The sequence below is a fragment of the Dermacentor andersoni genome, chromosome 3 (assembly GCF_023375885.2).
Source record: "Dermacentor andersoni chromosome 3, qqDerAnde1_hic_scaffold, whole genome shotgun sequence".
NCBI classification, from domain to species: domain Eukaryota; kingdom Metazoa; phylum Arthropoda; class Arachnida; order Ixodida; family Ixodidae; genus Dermacentor; species Dermacentor andersoni.
The window spans coordinates 154,020,373-154,038,205 of NC_092816.1; the positions used below are offsets into that span (position 1 = coordinate 154,020,373).

General features: G+C 44.0%; 1 protein-coding gene and 1 non-coding gene across 2 annotated transcripts; one reads left to right on the forward strand and one right to left on the reverse strand.

Annotated features, from left to right (window-relative positions):
* Positions 1 to 8,905: 8,905 nt before the first annotated feature.
* On the reverse strand, positions 8,906 to 13,714 carry Sfxn1-3 (Sideroflexin-1-3). The gene has a single exon (XM_050172895.3). It carries the CDS (start codon positions 13,545 to 13,547, stop codon positions 12,591 to 12,593), a length of 957 nt encoding a protein of 318 aa, XP_050028852.1. The 5' UTR covers positions 13,548 to 13,714; the 3' UTR covers positions 8,906 to 12,590.
* A 771-nt stretch (positions 13,715 to 14,485) lies between these two features.
* LOC126524821 (U6 spliceosomal RNA) lies at positions 14,486 to 14,588 on the forward strand. The gene has a single exon (XR_007598085.1). It is a non-coding gene; the product is annotated as a U6 spliceosomal RNA (small nuclear RNA).
* Positions 14,589 to 17,833: the final 3,245 nt, after the last annotated feature.

A 17,833-nucleotide genomic window follows, 5' to 3' on the forward strand; every position in this document is an offset into this window, starting at 1 on the left:
GTCGCAAAGTTTACTGCTACACCAGAAGCTGAGCGAAACTGTTGCGTTATGGCAAGCGTCTTCTCTACACTTTTCTTGTCAGCGCAAAAGAAGGCTATTCCATCTGCATAGGCACGTACGCGGATCTCCTTGGATAACAATTTCAACCTGTGAAAGGCACGAACCTTCAGAATTCGTGCGGAAAGCGGTTCTAATTACAAAGCGAATAATAGAGGGGACAAGGTAGAAGGCCTTACCGATCCCCCCAGGTAGATAGATTCGGATAGACAACCATTACCTATTAGCGTTGTTATGCCATTAGCATAACAGATAGTGATGCCTTTAAAAAGAAGAGACCCAATGTTTGTGTGCTTTAACACACGAAACAAGAAGTAGTGATTAACTTTATCAAACGCTTTTGCCAAATCAACCTGAGCTATTGCGATCTGACCTACACTTTCTGCCACACACTCTATCACAGACCGCGCAACGTGGATATTTGTCTGGATTGATCTTCCTCTAATGCCACATGTTTGAGTCACGCCAGCGCATGCTAGCATCCAACGGGAAAACGTCCTATAAACGCATCCTAGCGCACGAGGAGACACGTGATGTGACATGCGCGCCGCATAGTGTCAATACGCGCAGATTTTGCATTGTAGTTGCATGTTATTACACATGTTTTGCATGTTGTTGCCGCGCGACTGGCCACTCGAAAAACTTTGCATGTATTCGCGGGCTTCTTTTACGCTCGGAAAAACACTTCTATGTAGCACGTATTGAGCAACAGAAAGCTGTATCGGGAGTTTTTCGATAATGTCGCTCTACAATTTTCTCATTGACACTTTTCATCTCATTATAACGTTTGAGAAGTTCATTAATCAAATAAGACGAATTATCTAATTAGGCAGGATGAAAAAAATAATTTGAGTATCTCCAAGCGACGGAAAACAACATTACCTTTGTTCTGTCCAGCTACGTGGCATTTGCATATCTTTAAAGTTTGACTAAAGTTACGTGGGACACCCTGTATATGCATACGTGAAATCTTTAATCATGTAAAATTGATACAACCAAATCCTGATAACAGGTGCGTGACTATGTGCTGACTGTGGAACGCCCTATACCCGTATGACAACTAATGCTTTTTGCGAAAGAGCTATGGAAGGCTTACTGACAGTACCATGCTTAGCAATGGCCGCGGCTTCGATAATTCTTGTTTGGTCATTCACGTGCCTTCCGATAGCTGGGGTGTCTTCGAACCGAGGGGCACATCCACAATCCGAACAGTGTACACTGTTTCGTCGGGAGGCCTTCGTCAGGACGGTGTGCGGCTCGGCTATTCATTCACAAAATACTGCAGGAACACTCATGTCATTTCGCAAGGTCAACTTAATACCGGATTGTTTGTCCAAGAGCAGCCAGACAAAAAAAAAAATGTTTTGTCGTTCTAAGAATGTAGCGCGCACATAAGTTCTGCAGACGGCTTTGCATGGCGATGAGTGCCGACTTGCTCCTTTTCTCAGGGGAAGCACCGTCTCCATCCTTGGTCATTTTCTTGGTCGCCGTCGTTTATTCAGACCGCAAAGGGTCAATCTCTTCCCACATTGTCGGGTGGCGGTGACCTACCATCTTTCCAAACCCCAGTGAAGCACATCCGCCAAACTACAGGGTAGAATTGAAAGCATTCCGCAGTGGCATTTGTCTGATCCACTTTTTGGCGCTTTCTGCCATACTGTGCTTGCTGCTAGTGTTCCGTAGGTAAATGTCTTTTTAATGCCAATATATTTCGTATCACGATGCAGTGAATTCTATCACTGTCCGTGACGTCCGATTGCAGCAATGCTGTCATCTGGCCTCTGGGGCAATTTTTTCCTACTTTGCCAGCGGAGCCATTCCTTCCGGCGACATACTTTTTTTCGGAACCTAATTCTTTTTACCAGGCGAAGGCGATCCCACAACTCCTTAAAATTAGTAAATCATATCCCCTATCAAGTACGCTGGCAGAGGAAGCGTGGACAGAGGTCACCCGCTCGTTAACAGATGGACAATATATATGTGTCGCTATAGATCAGTCTCGTCAAACTATGTATATTTCTTTTCGTGCGGAAAGCTATAACACATGCCTTAACCACCAAACATAATACGTGTGCATTACATTAGCAACCGTTCGGGTAATATACATGGTAAATTTAATTAAGTGACAGCTGCTCACAGATGTTCCTTGTCGGAACGTGATTACTGCCAGACAGATGCTCTCTTCGTATGACGGGTGACGCGGCCGAGCCAACTCGCAGTGCGAGCGATAACGACGACAGAAAGTGTGGTGACGAATAGCTGTTAGTTCATTTGACCTTGGTGGTACTTGAAATAAAAAAGAAACACATTATTTCATCAGCCAAAACGTTATACAAGTCGTACTGACATGACATTCTCGGCTTTTCCTTTTTCATATGTACGATAGCATGACGGGAGTCGGATGACAAAGCTGGAAGGACGACGATGGAACGACCGTCACACAGGATAGGCATAACAAGATGGATGGATGGATGGATAGATAGATAGATAGATAGATAGATAGATAGATAGATAGATAGATAGATAGATAGATAGATAGATAGATAGATAGATAGATAGATAGATAGATAGATAGATAGATAGATAGTGTGGCATGCATGCCGTTTTATTCATTCACCCTTTCCTTTTACCCTTTCCGTCTACACATAGCTAGCACACCGACTGGGTGCAACACCACCTGAGTGCTTGCAGTCTTGTCCCTTCGTGTCAGCGCACTGCTATGGTGAAAAATTCTCGCTTTCAGTGGTCATTCCTACTGAAAAGCCTACATCTTGAAATGCGCAGCACAGTGGCCACGAATTTTTGTGAGTGTTGGAATTAATTATAGGCCAAACAACAAGTACAAGAAAGTCGGTGCTGGTGGCCACCTTCTTCGATGCGGGTACACAGAAGCGTGGATAAGCAATAGTGAGTGCATTTGTTTTGCGCATGTCATAAGTTTTATAAGGAGCCAGACGGCGTGAATTAGGAAACGACGCATTAAGTTGTTTGTTTTACAAGCAAGGTTGTTTCAATGGGCTGAATTTCAGAATGCTCTTGCCTTAAAGATTATGTCTACTACTCAAGCGCCTTTTCTTTTCGCTCTTTAATTCCACGATTTGTGTGGATATTACTGTTAAAGTTCTCACATTTCCAGTGGTTTCGCTATGTCCCTAACGTTGAATTTTTTTTTTTCGATTCGTGCTCAGCACTGCATCGATTTGGGACGGCCTAAAGAACGATGTGTGGTGGCGACTGCAACCTTATATTGCGTTTGCCTGCTATAATCTTGGGTCATTAATGTGCGGATTATAAATTTAGGTCGACTAGAAATTTAAAACAGTTCTTTATGTGTAGTGGTTACATTTTAAATGTCATCATACATATTTTTCAGTGCCCTTTATTTAAATGAATACATCTTCAAATAACCACAAGATTGTTGTCGAGTTCCCTGTAGTGGCGGAAGGCAATTACTTCAGGAATAAGCAGGCAATCTAAAATGAAATGGTAGTCTTCACAGCTGGAAAATGCTGCTATCGCAGTAAGTTAGCGCACAGCCGAAATAATCACTGAAATATGCTGTCTTATGTTATCCATTTCCTGCCTGTGGAAATTTAGACGCTGATAAGTTGCTCGTGTAGACCCATCAACTTTTACTAAGCAGAAACGCTGTGAGCTGAATTGACAATTCTTTTGTGACGTTTTAGAATGAACGTTATAAACTGCTGCCAACCCAAGCAATATATCACGCGGTATATGTATTAATGAAACAGCCCTGGAATGTAGAGTGCCCGTAATTACATAGCTCCTTCTAATCGCAGCCTTTGAATACTACCCGGAGTAGGACACGTGTAAATCTCTGATTGTGAATTTCACCCAAATTCTAGAACTTTCATTTTACCATGCCAAGCACGCTGCCTGATCCTGCTAGTCATACCGATGAACCGTGCTTCTTCTCACTGTTCTAGCTCAAGCATCATTTCCAGCAAGCATACACGGATTTTTCTTTCTGTACAATAAATGCTTATTTTTGCTAGTGTTTCCTGATGCAACTTCTCGGATTTCACATGAAAAATGTTGCACGAACGCCACATTGTATCTACACTATCTCAAACCAGGCTTTTTGTGCTGTGGTAGGTTTTGCTGCAATTTTTTTAATTATAAAGTGCTACGCTGACTGGGTGTAGGGTGTAAACAAGGCGGACGGATCCTTCGCATATTATGCTTGTGTTTTAAGTATTCTCTGTTACACCTTCTACGAAATATTCCATATATGTTGAAATATTAAGAGACCCGACAAATCTCTTGCAAGAAAATTTCTTGATTCACCCCTTCGAACTCTCTGCTCAAACATCTACTCTTGCAGTATGACGATTTTTCAACATGAGAACATTGCCACATACATTTGTCATGCCAGCATTTCGGATAATATTTCTTTTTATTTTACAGTGCAAGCATCTCCTCCAAGTAAGGGTGAAGTGGCTGTGGGAAGTGGTAGCAAATTCAACGAAACCACCGCGTTATCGTGGTCCTCGCGGGCCTGACCGGTCCGCCGTCATCCAAGAGCTGACCAACTTGTCTACCGACCTCAGCTCCCTGCCTGGAAGCCCTGGCCAGCCCACCGTCCTCGGCACCCTGCTTAATTCCTATCCTGAGGGCCTTGCCTGATCCACTGCCATCCACCTAGTTTCACGAGAACTGGCTCTTTGGCGCCTGCCTGTAAATAATCCGAACATAACCGAGCGTCACTCATTTAGCTCCACGGTAAATGCCTGCTTGTGGAAATTTATTCGTAAATAAACTGTCATAAAAGTGAATTTCAGTTTCTTTTATTATTATTTGCATGTGGTAGGGGACTCCTGCTTCTTGACATTACATCTTTCTGTCGAGCTTTCCTAGCTACTATTGAGGAAGGCAGTATGGGGACAATTGCTATCAAAATGCCGCTAGCAAAAGGTTCTCGGTGAAAATGGCTGCGTACTCTAGAACCAGTGTATTTATAATATTCGTCATACAAAGGGCATTGGCTCACAGCTGGGATTAATAATGGCAACGATATGTCTCAACACAGGGGCTACGCTGGCAGCACAATGGCTACTGCATTGGCATAATATTCGTCCAATCTTGGCTTTAACTCTGGGTCAGCATTGGATTGGATTGCACTTGCCAATGTGCCAGCATTGGTTGAAGATTGGTACCAATTTCTGCCAAAATTGGGTCATGCTCGGACCAATTGCTGGTGTGTGCTGCCTGGGCCCTATTGAATTAAGGGGGATAGTAAACTGGACAAGTTGCTACTGATCCATGATTGAAAGATAGCGCGAAAAACAACGCAGGACGAAAGAAAAGGTACGACTGTATGATGCTTCTGAACTTAATTTTATGGTGACCATTAATTTATTGAAGCAGCCGAGCTTTACATATAGATTCATGACTCACAAGAATAAAGGAGAATAAAGGGGGGAGGAAAAATAAAGATGGCACAAATTGTAAGAAAAGCAGCGTGTGACACAAACAACTCTCACAGTCACGCAGCGAAAGACGCGCACTATGCTGGTGCTATCATATATCCAAAGCGCGGCTTCGCTGTCTGAAGAGCACCGATGGCTGGCTCACCCAGTGAGACTGATTCTTTTTGATAAGGAAGGCTGCCACAGTTTCTCTCGCTATCTGGTCACGGCGATGATCGATACAACACCTGAGCTCTGTCAAACATAGGATCGTGCACTCTGTCAAATGGTGAATTACATGCGTACAGCTCCGACAGTGCGAGTATCTATAGGCTGCCGTCTTGAGGCCCTACGCGTGCCCACACGAGGCGCTCATTAATCCACACTTCTCCCGGGCAGGCCGATGTAGGTGCGTCGTAAGGGAAAGCTGTACCAAAATAAAGCCGAGAAAAAGTGCCCCATACAAGCCCATACAAGTGCCCCATACGAAGCCTAGCTTCAGAAGGGTCGACATCTGAGCTGTGTTGTTTTTTCTACGTTCTTGTTCGTCTTAGTGCACTAAACTTTTCCTTAAAGCCTAGCATTTGTTGCAAACAGAATGCAGATTAATCACAAAGTGAACATATGTGTTGGTGTTTACAACAGCACGCGTTTCAAGCAAGTTTTGTTGTTTTCCTTATAATAATAACAATAATAATAATCCCGTTGATCGCACTGCGTTCTTTTTAATTTGGTGGAATTAAAATGAAACATGCCATATTTCCAGTAGCGTAGCAGGTGACAGGGGGAGGGGGGGTCAGTATAGGGAAAGGGGGCCTGCATGCGCATTAGCCCAGGGCCCCCATTTTTCTTTATCCGGCCCTGTTCATGATAGGCTTCGCAACAGGCAAGTAAACGTGTTAGAAAACTCCTTTACGTACAATCGCATTCGAATGGCAGAGCAGCCAAGATTGTTTCTAATGCTAGTGTGGGCGCGTCCACCGGGAGCGACTAGGACACTGAATGACCCTTTTCTCAATTATCAGATCAGCGATCTTCTGCAGAAGAGGTCTTAGCGTTCTATGCGTAATTATCGCATGTATTTAAGGATAATAAAATTTTATTGTTGAAATTACAAATATAGTCTATTTTTACTGTAGTTTAAATTTTTCTCAATTTCCCGAAAAATAAAAAGAAGGAAGAATCGGCTTATTTCCTGCTCCTCAATATTTCCGGAAATATTGCATCTTGTTGCGAATTCGGGGGTCCGTGCGGCCACGATGGGTCCATGAATGGTGTTGGGATCCGGAAGAAATAAAGGTCCCGAGCGACGTTCAAGACATAAGAAAAAGGTTTATACACAAGTTTACGTTATCGTGGCTTACAAAAACGGTTCCATGACTCTTAGAGCACACTGCATGCTGAAGTCTTTGCATGTCCGAGGACACCTCACAACGGTCCAGCTCCGCTTTTTATCCACTTTATTTCCACCTTTCACTCGTCGAGGGAATCCGCTGTTCTTCTCGGCCAATCACAATCGTCGAACCGTTTGCAAAATCCCGCCCATTATGACGTTGCACCGTTCCGCTGGACTCCGCCTCCAATATTGCGCGACCGCCCCCAAATGCGAGACAACGACGTGGCAAACTGGGAACATGATGTCGACGCCGTTCCCACGGAAGTCCTCGACGTTAGCCCCTTTTAATAATTAGTAGGCTCTGCGTGACGGTACGCTTGTCAGGGTCAGGGTCAGGTAGAGCGACCTTCGCGGACGTCACCACTTCCACGGAGGATGGCGGTCGTTGTCTCGCAGTGAGCTATATTGTTTGCGCGTCACAGTCGGCGCCGGGCGGGCGCGCGTCTCGCCCGTCAACGGAATATAACTGCCTGTCCATTACTCTCAAGTGACGGTGATTTAGACGCCAGCTCCCTAGCCTCGAGAAAACGACGAAGTGTGAACTTTCTTTTCCGCCCGTCTTGCAATCGCCACCACGTCCTTCTTTTCCTCTTTTTATTAAGTTATTGCCCCCTTCCACCCAATTTAGTTGATTTCCCCTCCCCATATATATATATAGATGTTCTTGGGACCGCTATTTCTGTACGTGCACCTAACCTTGCCCTAACTCAACAGGTCATCGCGCTTGCTCAGCAGGGAATCATCATACACCTTTCCAGTCGACCTTGGTGCAAAAACAATGTACCAACTTGTGTGCAAGACCAGTGTATTTAGGCGCAAGAGAATACATTATGATTGACGCGGCAGCACTGGCGGATCCAAATGAGGCCGCTTCTGTCGTGTCATCATAATTACGTCATCGGTCTCCCGGTTTGGGAGACAGACGGCTAATAATCGAATTTGCTCCACCGATTAAAGTCGGACAGAATCCTGAAAATTCGCGATTTTCCAGTTCAAAAGGCTAACTTGACGTAGGCTAACTTGGCGTAATTTGGCCTTACTTAAATGTGGCGTAGCCGGAGGGTGGCACATCAAGCACGTAACCCCCCCCCCCCCTCCCCATACCCAAAATCTGTAATTAGTATGCGGCCTGCTCAGCCCCTCCTTCTCACCCCCTTCCCGTCCCCGATCAAGTCCACCCTGATCCCACCCCCAAAAAAAAAGAAGCTTCTGGCTGCGCCACCGAGTAGATATGTTAACTTCGTGTTCCTCTTTAGTGTGCCCTTCCAGCTGCATAAAGTTTACAAGACTCGAAGATAAACTGAGCAATCCAAGCCCAGCTGCTTGCCAGTTAAGCGCTGATAAGGGGCTCAATGCACACAAAAAAGAAGACATCGCGAGCGAGATAATGCTTAGCGCTCCCGCGAGATTAGGCCTCCGAATCGGACGCTTGTCGCGAGCGAAGTAAACACTGTCTCGGTGACGGATTTTCGAGATTGCAGGACGGCAAAAGTGAGATAGCTCAAGAGTTCGAATGAACTGCCTTCGCCCGGCCCTCCCGCAATCTGGCAGAATCGGCCTAAACGTAAGAGGAGCTGTACTTATCTGTGGCAGGCCGATATTGTTAAAAGCGCTACGCTTAAGTTTCTTTTCTTTTTGCAGGCCCGTCATTGTCGAGGACCTTGTCTCGCCTGTTCACTGTGTAATCATTGTCGCCTGATAAAAAAGTACAACGTCACGCAATGTGCAGTGCAGGAGTAGGCTTTCGCAGGCCGCTAATCTCAAAACCCATGATGTGTAGGCGTGTAGGGTAATTTAACCCAGTGCACTTCTCTTGTGTTTACTTATGTTTCACTTTCCGTTTTCACACAGATTAACCCCTGCCCTGGTACATTATTATTGCTGCAAAAGATTGACCATCCTTGATGAAAATATTGCAATTTTCTTGAACACAAATTCTTTCTTGCAGCCTCACAATAACTAATTGCCATTTTTCATTACGTATTTTGTGTCACTGTGCCTCTCCCCAAGTGATTACCCAGCATGACTCAACAGCCAATTTTAATTGGTTACAAAGATGGCGCCGAATAAAACAACACACAAAGAAGGGGAACACGAGACAGCACGTAGGCGTAGCCAATTTTACGTCAAAGCTGCTATCGTGATTAGATGCAGTAGACAATATATGCTCTTAACGCTCTCTACAAATGTAGCTGGAAATTAATTCCCAGAACACCACTGGAGCTAATGCAATGAATCTTCTTGGGCATGTCAAGAATGATGTGTGACGAAAGGTAATCGAGTGCATTGTGAAGATTTTCTCCAAATATTTTAATCATGCTTTGGAGATCTACAGGGCATAAAACAGTTTTTTTTTTTTTTTGAATTACCGAGGCCACCAAGATGAAACACAGTAGGAATAAGGTTTGCCTTGGGAAAAATAACATGCTGGAGAAGTTTCAAAGTTGAGGATGCAGTTAAAAAATATCTAACTTGTGGTAAAGGGGTTATTCTCAATGCTTGCCGGGGGACTAAATGTCTTGATGTTTGCGAACTACTTCACGTGCCATTATGAAACTTTGCGGGCCCTAATGTTCTTTGTGAGGACCACTCGACAGTGGATGAAGTCCAATGCTGCAGGTATGTTGGGGGCATAATGGCAACGGCCATTAAACTGCTCTTCTATTGTATGTGAATAAGTGGAACAACTTTCGGTTTGATACAGATGGAAGAACATACGGTAGGTATATACTGATTATGTTCTTGTGTCAGTAGTGGACATCATCACCGTGTCCGATGTAGGCGTCACACACCTTCCAGCTGTGTTCCGGAGTTCACAGCAATTTTACACAATCATTACATAATTATATCTATGAGAGCACGTGCTGATGGGCAAGTTGGTTATACATGATTACAACGAAGGTGGCAAATAAAACAACGGACGAAAGAAGGCGACATGGTTGTCCCGTGTCACCTTCCTTCCTCCGTTGTTTTATTTGGCGCCTTCGTTGTAACTGCTATGAGAGTTAAGCATCGTTCGAGGTTGCTAGGCTAAGTTCTAGCTTTGCCACGAAGTAGGGTTCCAATGTATTGTAGTCGGACTTTCAATGTGCACTACAGTGTTAACACACAATAACCTGCTTGCAGGTTATATGAGGCACTGCATGAATATCCACCACAAATGTGACCTTTCATTGTGCAGAGTCTCTGCAGTAAATAAAGATTGTAAAGAAGGTTGTACGCAAAATGGTAGAGCTACCGCACTACGTACATCTGACAACAACCCTCATCAATATAGCATTTGGTGCGCAATACTAAGGACGGTAACATACGATTTGGCCCTTGGCTGCAAGCCCAGTCATTTCTTTAATAAGCTCTTCCATTATTAAACTTTAGAACACCACGACACTATGTGCATCAAACAGCGAGCACTCCTCTCACACACTAAGCTTAGCAATAGTAACAATTCTTGAACATGAAACTATAGACAATTTTTTACAAGACTACCACAGATGTCTAACCTTTGACACTTGTTACATAGTAAAATCATGTCCTTCAATTCCAGAATTATTTCATCAATGCGAGGGCTTTAGTCTTTGGCAAGGCATGCAGAATTATATGCAACATATTTCCTAAGTCATAACCAAGTGCTGTTACATAGGTGCTTGCATCTGTAAATGTGTATGAATTAGTATCATCCCAAAACAAAATGCTTCTGTGCCCAACTGAACCTTGAGTCGTGTGTCTGCATCCGAAATCCTACGTTATGAACTAGCTTCCCCTAAAGAAATCAGAACTCTCATCACATGCACAAGCTTTTTTCAAGAGGTCTTGTTTGCTACAAAAACATTTCCTTCCCGACATGCACAAACTCAGCCAGACATATTTAGATAACGGCAAAAAAGCAGCAGTGAAGCCATCCATTTGTTTGTCAGTTTGATACATGATATAAACTATAACCAGGGTAGATTGAACAGGGTAGATTCACAGCAAGAAGGGTGATAGGGGTGTGCAAATATTCAAAACATTTGAATATTGAACTGAATATTTCCCTATTTGATTGGGTCCTCAAATTGAATGGTCACAATTGATTTGGTCCTTGAAAAGAATAATAAATAGTCGAAAATCTAAATAAATTAGATAGTTTCCAAATACTTCCTGCAGACACAATCAAACAATTTACAATCACACAATTTTACACAATCAAACATGGAATTCAACCAAAACTGCAACAACTTTCATCTCATCTTTAGCGGACATAACGTACTAGAGCATATTGCATCACTCGTACAGCCAGACTTTTCCGACTAAACACGACCATTCACAATAAAATGTTTAGGCACGGCCTCCGGTATTGGGTACTGTTTGGCATGCGTTTCCGATTTGGTCACAAAAATATACACACATATTAAATAGGACAGTAAGACTGCCTCTATAAGCTTTATATAATGACGCATGACAACATACGCCCTGAAGAGTCCCAAATTTATGAAGAACCTGCTCAGTTGTCCCTGATACTCCCTTAGTGCTTTTAATAAAGCAGACTTTGTAATGTGCAGTGCAATGACAGAAACTTTCTCATTGTGTGATATTAATGATGAGAAGACTGTTCATTATTCAGAAAATATTCAACATTCAATTCAATTGGCTTCTGACACTATTCGATTCAGCCTCAAAAGTACTATTCACACACCCCTAAAGGGTAACTGTAGCATTTGTGACCAATCTTAAACATGCCCCTCCGTCTATATTGTGCACTCTGACGAAATAGCAGAGCTCCACAGCACTGCATAAGTAGGAACAAAGAACATTTATTGCGGGCCACATCAATGTACTCAGTAGGAAGGTGCAAGTGACACTTGCCGTCTAAAAGATAATTATTCATGAAACAACGACAGACTGATCTTGCTCCTCTCATTTCTCGTTAGGATTATGTGGCATTGTGTGTAGAGCACAGGTGAGTGTGCCTGGAATAGTTGCGTGGAAGAAAAACTATATTGTTTTGCGACCCAAATGCAATCTTGCATGAAAGCCCACATGGTACAACAGCCCAGAAAAGTTGCAAAAAAATAAATCTTTGATAGCAAAATAAGTTGCTAGTTAACAGCATGGAAGGAAAAAGTTATATTTACTCCAACACATGCAAGAAAATGTGGCGCTTCCAGTGTTTAATGTAAAACATACAGGTATTGCATTTTCCGAACTATGTTTAGCATACTATAGCCGTTTTATGGATGCTACAATTGTGTTGGTGGGGACACGAATCATGGTGCTCAGGTACTTGAGCTAACTAAGCAGAAGACATGCAAGTACTTTTCTTTTTGTGAGTTTGCAAAGTATTCCCATGGGGCATATTATGGGTTACTCCATCCCATTTCACAAAATCCAACAGATGCTTTTCAGTAACAGCAACTAAGCAATGCCACCTAAAGCTTTCTAAAAGACACTATCAACTGCACCTCATATGCCATCATTATTTGCTGCTTGTCTTCAGTGTGGTGCCAATGCAACCGATTTGTGCTTTTGTGTGTCATTTAGTAGATGAACATCATCCCCCACGATACATGTAAAAGTTGGATGCCCAAAGCACCGCATCGAGGAAAAGCAGACCAATTCTGCAACTGACTCTAACCCAAAATTTGAAACTTGCAATGAAAACGTCTACACAATGCAGGCAGACCATATTTTCTTGCATGTAATCGCAGAAAAGCACTCTAGAGGGACGCAGCTCAGAGCCCCTTGTTATAATACACCCTCGTCGGAGGACTGGGCAGCTTTTTGATGACCTCCTGCAACTCCGGTTCCAAGTGGCTAACTTCAATGTAGCTCTTCTGTGGAAAGATGGCACAACACAGGGGTGTCGCGAACACCAGCATCAGGCCGCACAGGCCCACTTGCAGGGGAGCGCCGATCCACGGGTAGCGCTGCAGCACGCCTTTCCTCTCGAGCGTGTTCATCACAATCGGCGGGAATACCATGCCGGGAGCGGCCATGCCCACCCTGGAGAGGACGACCATTGCGATGGCCCACTTTGCGGCCACCTTGGACTCGCCGAGGCGGTTGCCGTTGTCGTCAACTACGGGAATTCCGTGATTGATCTCGCGCATCCGCATCATGGGGATGTTCACGCAGTTGGCCGCCGCCACGGCACAGAACGGCACGAACCGACCAACGAGCGGCGGAAGCGACTTCACGAGACTGTTCAGACCCAGCGCGGTTCCTAAAGCACCGCCGGTCGCTAACACATACGAGAAACCCAGCGTCGACAAGGGTATGGGAGAATCTCCGCTGCGGTTCGAGTAGTTGACAACCGCGTTGAACGACTGGTTGACCCACTGCCAGAAGATCACTTGCGGTGTGGTCTTGTAGAAGGTGAGCATGCAGCCCGTGATCGTCATGTTCATGGGCACCTGGGCCGACATACGGCCAATCAGCGTCACCTTCTCGCCAGTGTCCGGATGGAACGCCGAGTCGTAGATGTGTTTGGCATGCCAGAGTTTCTCTTCCGTCAATCCCGGCAGCATCTCGCCCTTGCGGTAGCGCGTGACGATTTCGCGCGACTCCTCGAGCTCGCGACCCGTGCACAACAGATTGAGGGGGTTGGTCACTGTGAAAAAGTGCCGCGCCCGGCCCCAATATGTGCTCTGGTCCCAGCGGGGCTCATCGATGTTGATGCGCGTCTGCATCGTGCCAGGCGGACCGCTCAGCGCCGTGATTGGTGTGAGTGGAGACGTGCCGCAACAGACTTCGGCGTCGATGCGTACTCGCGTACTGGCCGCTGCTATCGCGTGACGATCCGCAGCGGTCGACGCGGGCACGGACGGACGAATAGACGGGCGCTGACGTATCTGGCATCCTAAATCGACGTCCACAACATTTGCAGACTGCGCGACACCACGCGTCAATTCATTCTAATAATGGAGTTAATAAGGAAGTGTAGAACCAAGTCAACAAATAATCCAAGACAGTTTTGTCAGTGCTCCTGCACTATTAATTGTTACTACGCCCGAAAATTTCTCCTACAAATTGTCTTCACCAGCAAGCAAGGTAGAAGCGCTTGCGCCATCTAAGTGAAATTTCCAAAAGCTGTTGCGACCTTCGAGATACGGCAGCGCGAGAGCCGTCAATTACTGCGTCTCGTAGGCCATCTATTTTCTACTCCTGAGCTTGCAATTTTTTTATTGGGTGCCACTAAAGTTATAGCAACATGGTCTGTGGAAGTTCACCACTTGACTAAGCTGCAATTATTTTCGTTACTGGAGCACGTTCCCGGTGGAACGTATTTTGTTTTCCTGGCACTTCGCTTTGAATTTACGAGCGGGTGTTTCAACTGCAGCGATGTCCACGAGAGGACGACACAATGCTGCGCTCGCCTTTAAGGCTTGCCGCCGTACTTTTCTCGTTCTGCAAGCAAAACTTAACGCATTAAATATAGTTTTAATAATTTCAAGTATAGTTAGTATAACATACATTTGCGAAGAATGCTGTGAATTAAAAAAATTGAATTGAAAGTTGAGTAGTTCAGAGAACTAATACAAAATCTTGTATTATTAAAAGACACTCACCACCTCAGGGGTACAGCTGAACTTATGGCTATATATATTTGAACAAGCACCTCTACATTGTACTTCCAAAGTACATATACTAAAATTGGAACGATACAGAGAAGATTAGCATGGCCCCTGCGCAAGGATGACACGCAAAATCGTGAAGCGTTCCACATTTTTTTCTACTTTTCAGTAGAAACGTTTAGCCGAGGATTTGTGGTGCTGTTGCTTGTTATTCTTCTGTATTATTAAGTATTATAATCAGCCGCGCCAAACGATTGCATACATTACGGAATGGAATCGTTGAATTATCAAATACTAAAACTATTGAATATCTGTCCATAGATTGTTCACATATAGCGTCAGTCTCATTTCCTCATCAAAAACCAAATAAAGCATATCTCTAATAAACCAGTCTGACTGTCGAATTTCATTGTGTAATCACGAGTTATGGTAGCTATTTTGGCAAAAACGGTCAGGTCGAATGTGCATTGTAATACCGTTACCGTACTGACCTGAATTTTATCTATTGGCATGTCTTACTTCCGACGTTGTCTGTCAATTTCATTTTCAGGTTGTCTCTACAAAAGAGTAACGCTAGCGCATGATCCCTGGCAGAAGCAAAAACAGCGGAGATCGCATATTGAGAAAAATGCGGACCATTTTTTGAGTGATGCATACCGAAAGTTATAACTGTGTAGGCTACTATGTGCTTTGAAAATAATTACTAAATACTCGCTCCTTCCCAGTTTTTGTGCATTAGCCTGAGCATTTGGTTGCTTTATGGTATTTTACCGTTTTTTTTTGTTTTCTGTAAAATATATGTGAGACACGGTGGCTATACATAGTTGAATTAGAAAGCAAGTTCTCTGTGACGAACGATAAATGTTTAATTTGTGTACGTTCATTACCGCCTTTGTAAAAAGTTACTGATGCAGGAGTTCCAGGGTGTCATACGACAGTTATTCATGTTTCCCAGACTCCTAAAACAACAGCACCAGATACGAACTCCAAATTCGTTGCGAAACCTTCATGTTCCTGCTTTAACTGAAAGCGTTGCAAATTACTACTGAACCCTCGCTTTCCCTATTTGCGTGCGTCATACGAGACTCGTAGTTGGTTTCTGCGGTGCCTTTTGCGAAGTGTAAACAAGGCACCGCTTGCATATATTTGGGAGAAATTACGGGCACGGTAAGGCATCATCACCATCATCATCATTAGCCTATTTATGTCCACTGCAGGACGAAGGCCTCTCCCTGCGATCTCTAATTACCCCTGTCCTGCGCCAACTGATTTTAACTAGCACCCGCAAATTTCCTAATTTCGTCGCGCCATCTAGTCTTCTGCCGTCCTCTACTGCGCTTCCCTTCTCTCGGTACCCATTTTGTCACCCTAATGGTCCAACGGTTATCTAATCTGCGCATTACATGACCTGCCCAGCAGCATTTTTTTCTTTTAATGTGTATTGGAATATAGTCTATACCCGTTTGCTCGCTGATCCAAACCGCTCTTTTTATGTCTGTTAAAGTTATACCTAGTATTCTTCGTTGCATCGCTCTTTGCGCGGTCCTTCTTCTCAAGCTTCTTTGTCAATCTCCAAGTCTCTGCGCCATATGTCAGCGCCGGTAAAATGTACTGGTTGTATACTTTCCTTTTCAATGATAACGGTAAGCTCCCAGTCAAGAGCTCACGATGTCTGCCGTATGCGATCCAGCCCATTTTTATTCTTCTATCAATTTCCTTCTCATGATCAGGGTTCCCTGTGATTACTTGACCTAGGTAAACGTACTCGATCCTTCACAGACTCTAGAGGCTGCCTGGCGATCTTGAATTCTTGTTCCCTTACCCGGCTATTCATCATTACCTTTGTCTTCTGCATATTAATCTTCAACCCCACTCTTACACTCTCTCTGTTAAGGTCCTCAATCATTTGTTGTAACTTGTCTGCATTGTTGCTCAATAGAACAATGGCATCGGCAAACCGAAGGTCGCTGAGATATTCGCCGTCGATCCTTACTACTAAGCCTTCCCAGTTTAGTAGCTTGAATACTTCTTCCAAGCACGCAGTGAATAGCATTGGAGAGATTGTGTCTCCCTGTCTGACCCCTTTCTTCATGGGTATCTTCCTGTTTTTCTTATGTAGAATTGAGGTAGCTGTAGAACCTTCGTAGATATTTTCCAAGGTATTTTCGTAAGCGTTCTGTACTCCTTGATTACGTAATGGCGCTATCACTGTTGATATCCCTACTGAATCAAATGCCTTTTCGTAATCTGTGAAAGCCATATGTAGAGAGGCTTATTGTACTCTGCGGATTACTCGATAACCTGATTCATGACATGGATGCGATCCATTGTAGAGTATGCCTTCCTGAAGCCAGCCTGTTCCCTTGGTTGACTAAAGTCCAGTCTTGCCCCTATTCTATTGGAGATTATTTTGGTAAATATTTTATATCATACTGGGTGGGAGTAGGCTAATGGGCCTATACTTTTTCAATTCTTTAACGTCTCCCTTTTTGTGAATTGGTATAATGTTTGCATTCTTACAGTTTTCTGCGACCCTTGCAGTCGATAGACACCTAGTATAAAGAGCCACCAGATTTCCAAGCATTATGTCTGCTCCACCTTTGATTAAATCGACTGTTATTTCATCTTCTCTTGCCGCTCTTCCTTGTTTCATGTCTTGCAAGGTGCTTCCGACCTCATCGCTAGTTATAGGAGGAGTTTCTGTTTCTTGTTCATTAATGTTTCTAATGCAGGTATCCTGACTCCTCTGGGTATTGTACAGCTCAGTACATAATTCTTCTGCTTCTTTTACGATATCTTCAAGATTGCTGATGATATCACCCTGCTTATCTTTCAGTGCATACACCTTGGTTTGTCCTACACCAAGTTTCTTTCTCACTGATTTCAGGCTGCGTCCATTTCTTACGGCTTCTTCAGTCTTTCTCACGTTATAGTTTCGAATATCGCTTATTTTCGCCTTGTTGATCAGTTTTGACAGTTCCGCGAATTCTATCTTATCTCTTGAGTTGGACACTTTCATTCTTTGTCGTTTCTTTATTAGGTCCTTTGTTACTTGGGAGAGCTTGCCTACTTGTTGCCTTGGTACCTTGCCTCTCACTTCAATTGCTGCCTCTGCTGAAGCCAGCCTAGTTACGGTTTCATTCATAGCTCTATGTCATCATCATCTCTCTGTTCTAAGGCTGCATATTTATTTGAAAGTACCAGCCTGAATTTGTCTGCTTTTGCCCTTATTGCCTCTAGGTCGACCTGTTTCTTCTTGACCAATTTTGCTCTTTGTCTCTTCAAATCGAGGTGAATCCAAGCCCTCACTAACCTATGATCACTGCAATTTACCCTATACCTATCACTTCTATATCCTGCACTGTGCTGGGATCAGCAGAAAGTATGAAGTCAATTTCATT

Coding starts and splice junctions, on each gene's coding strand:
- Sfxn1-3 (XM_050172895.3), bottom strand. CDS start 13,547: ATGCAGACGCGCATCAACATCGATGAGCCCCGCTGGGACCAGAGCACA.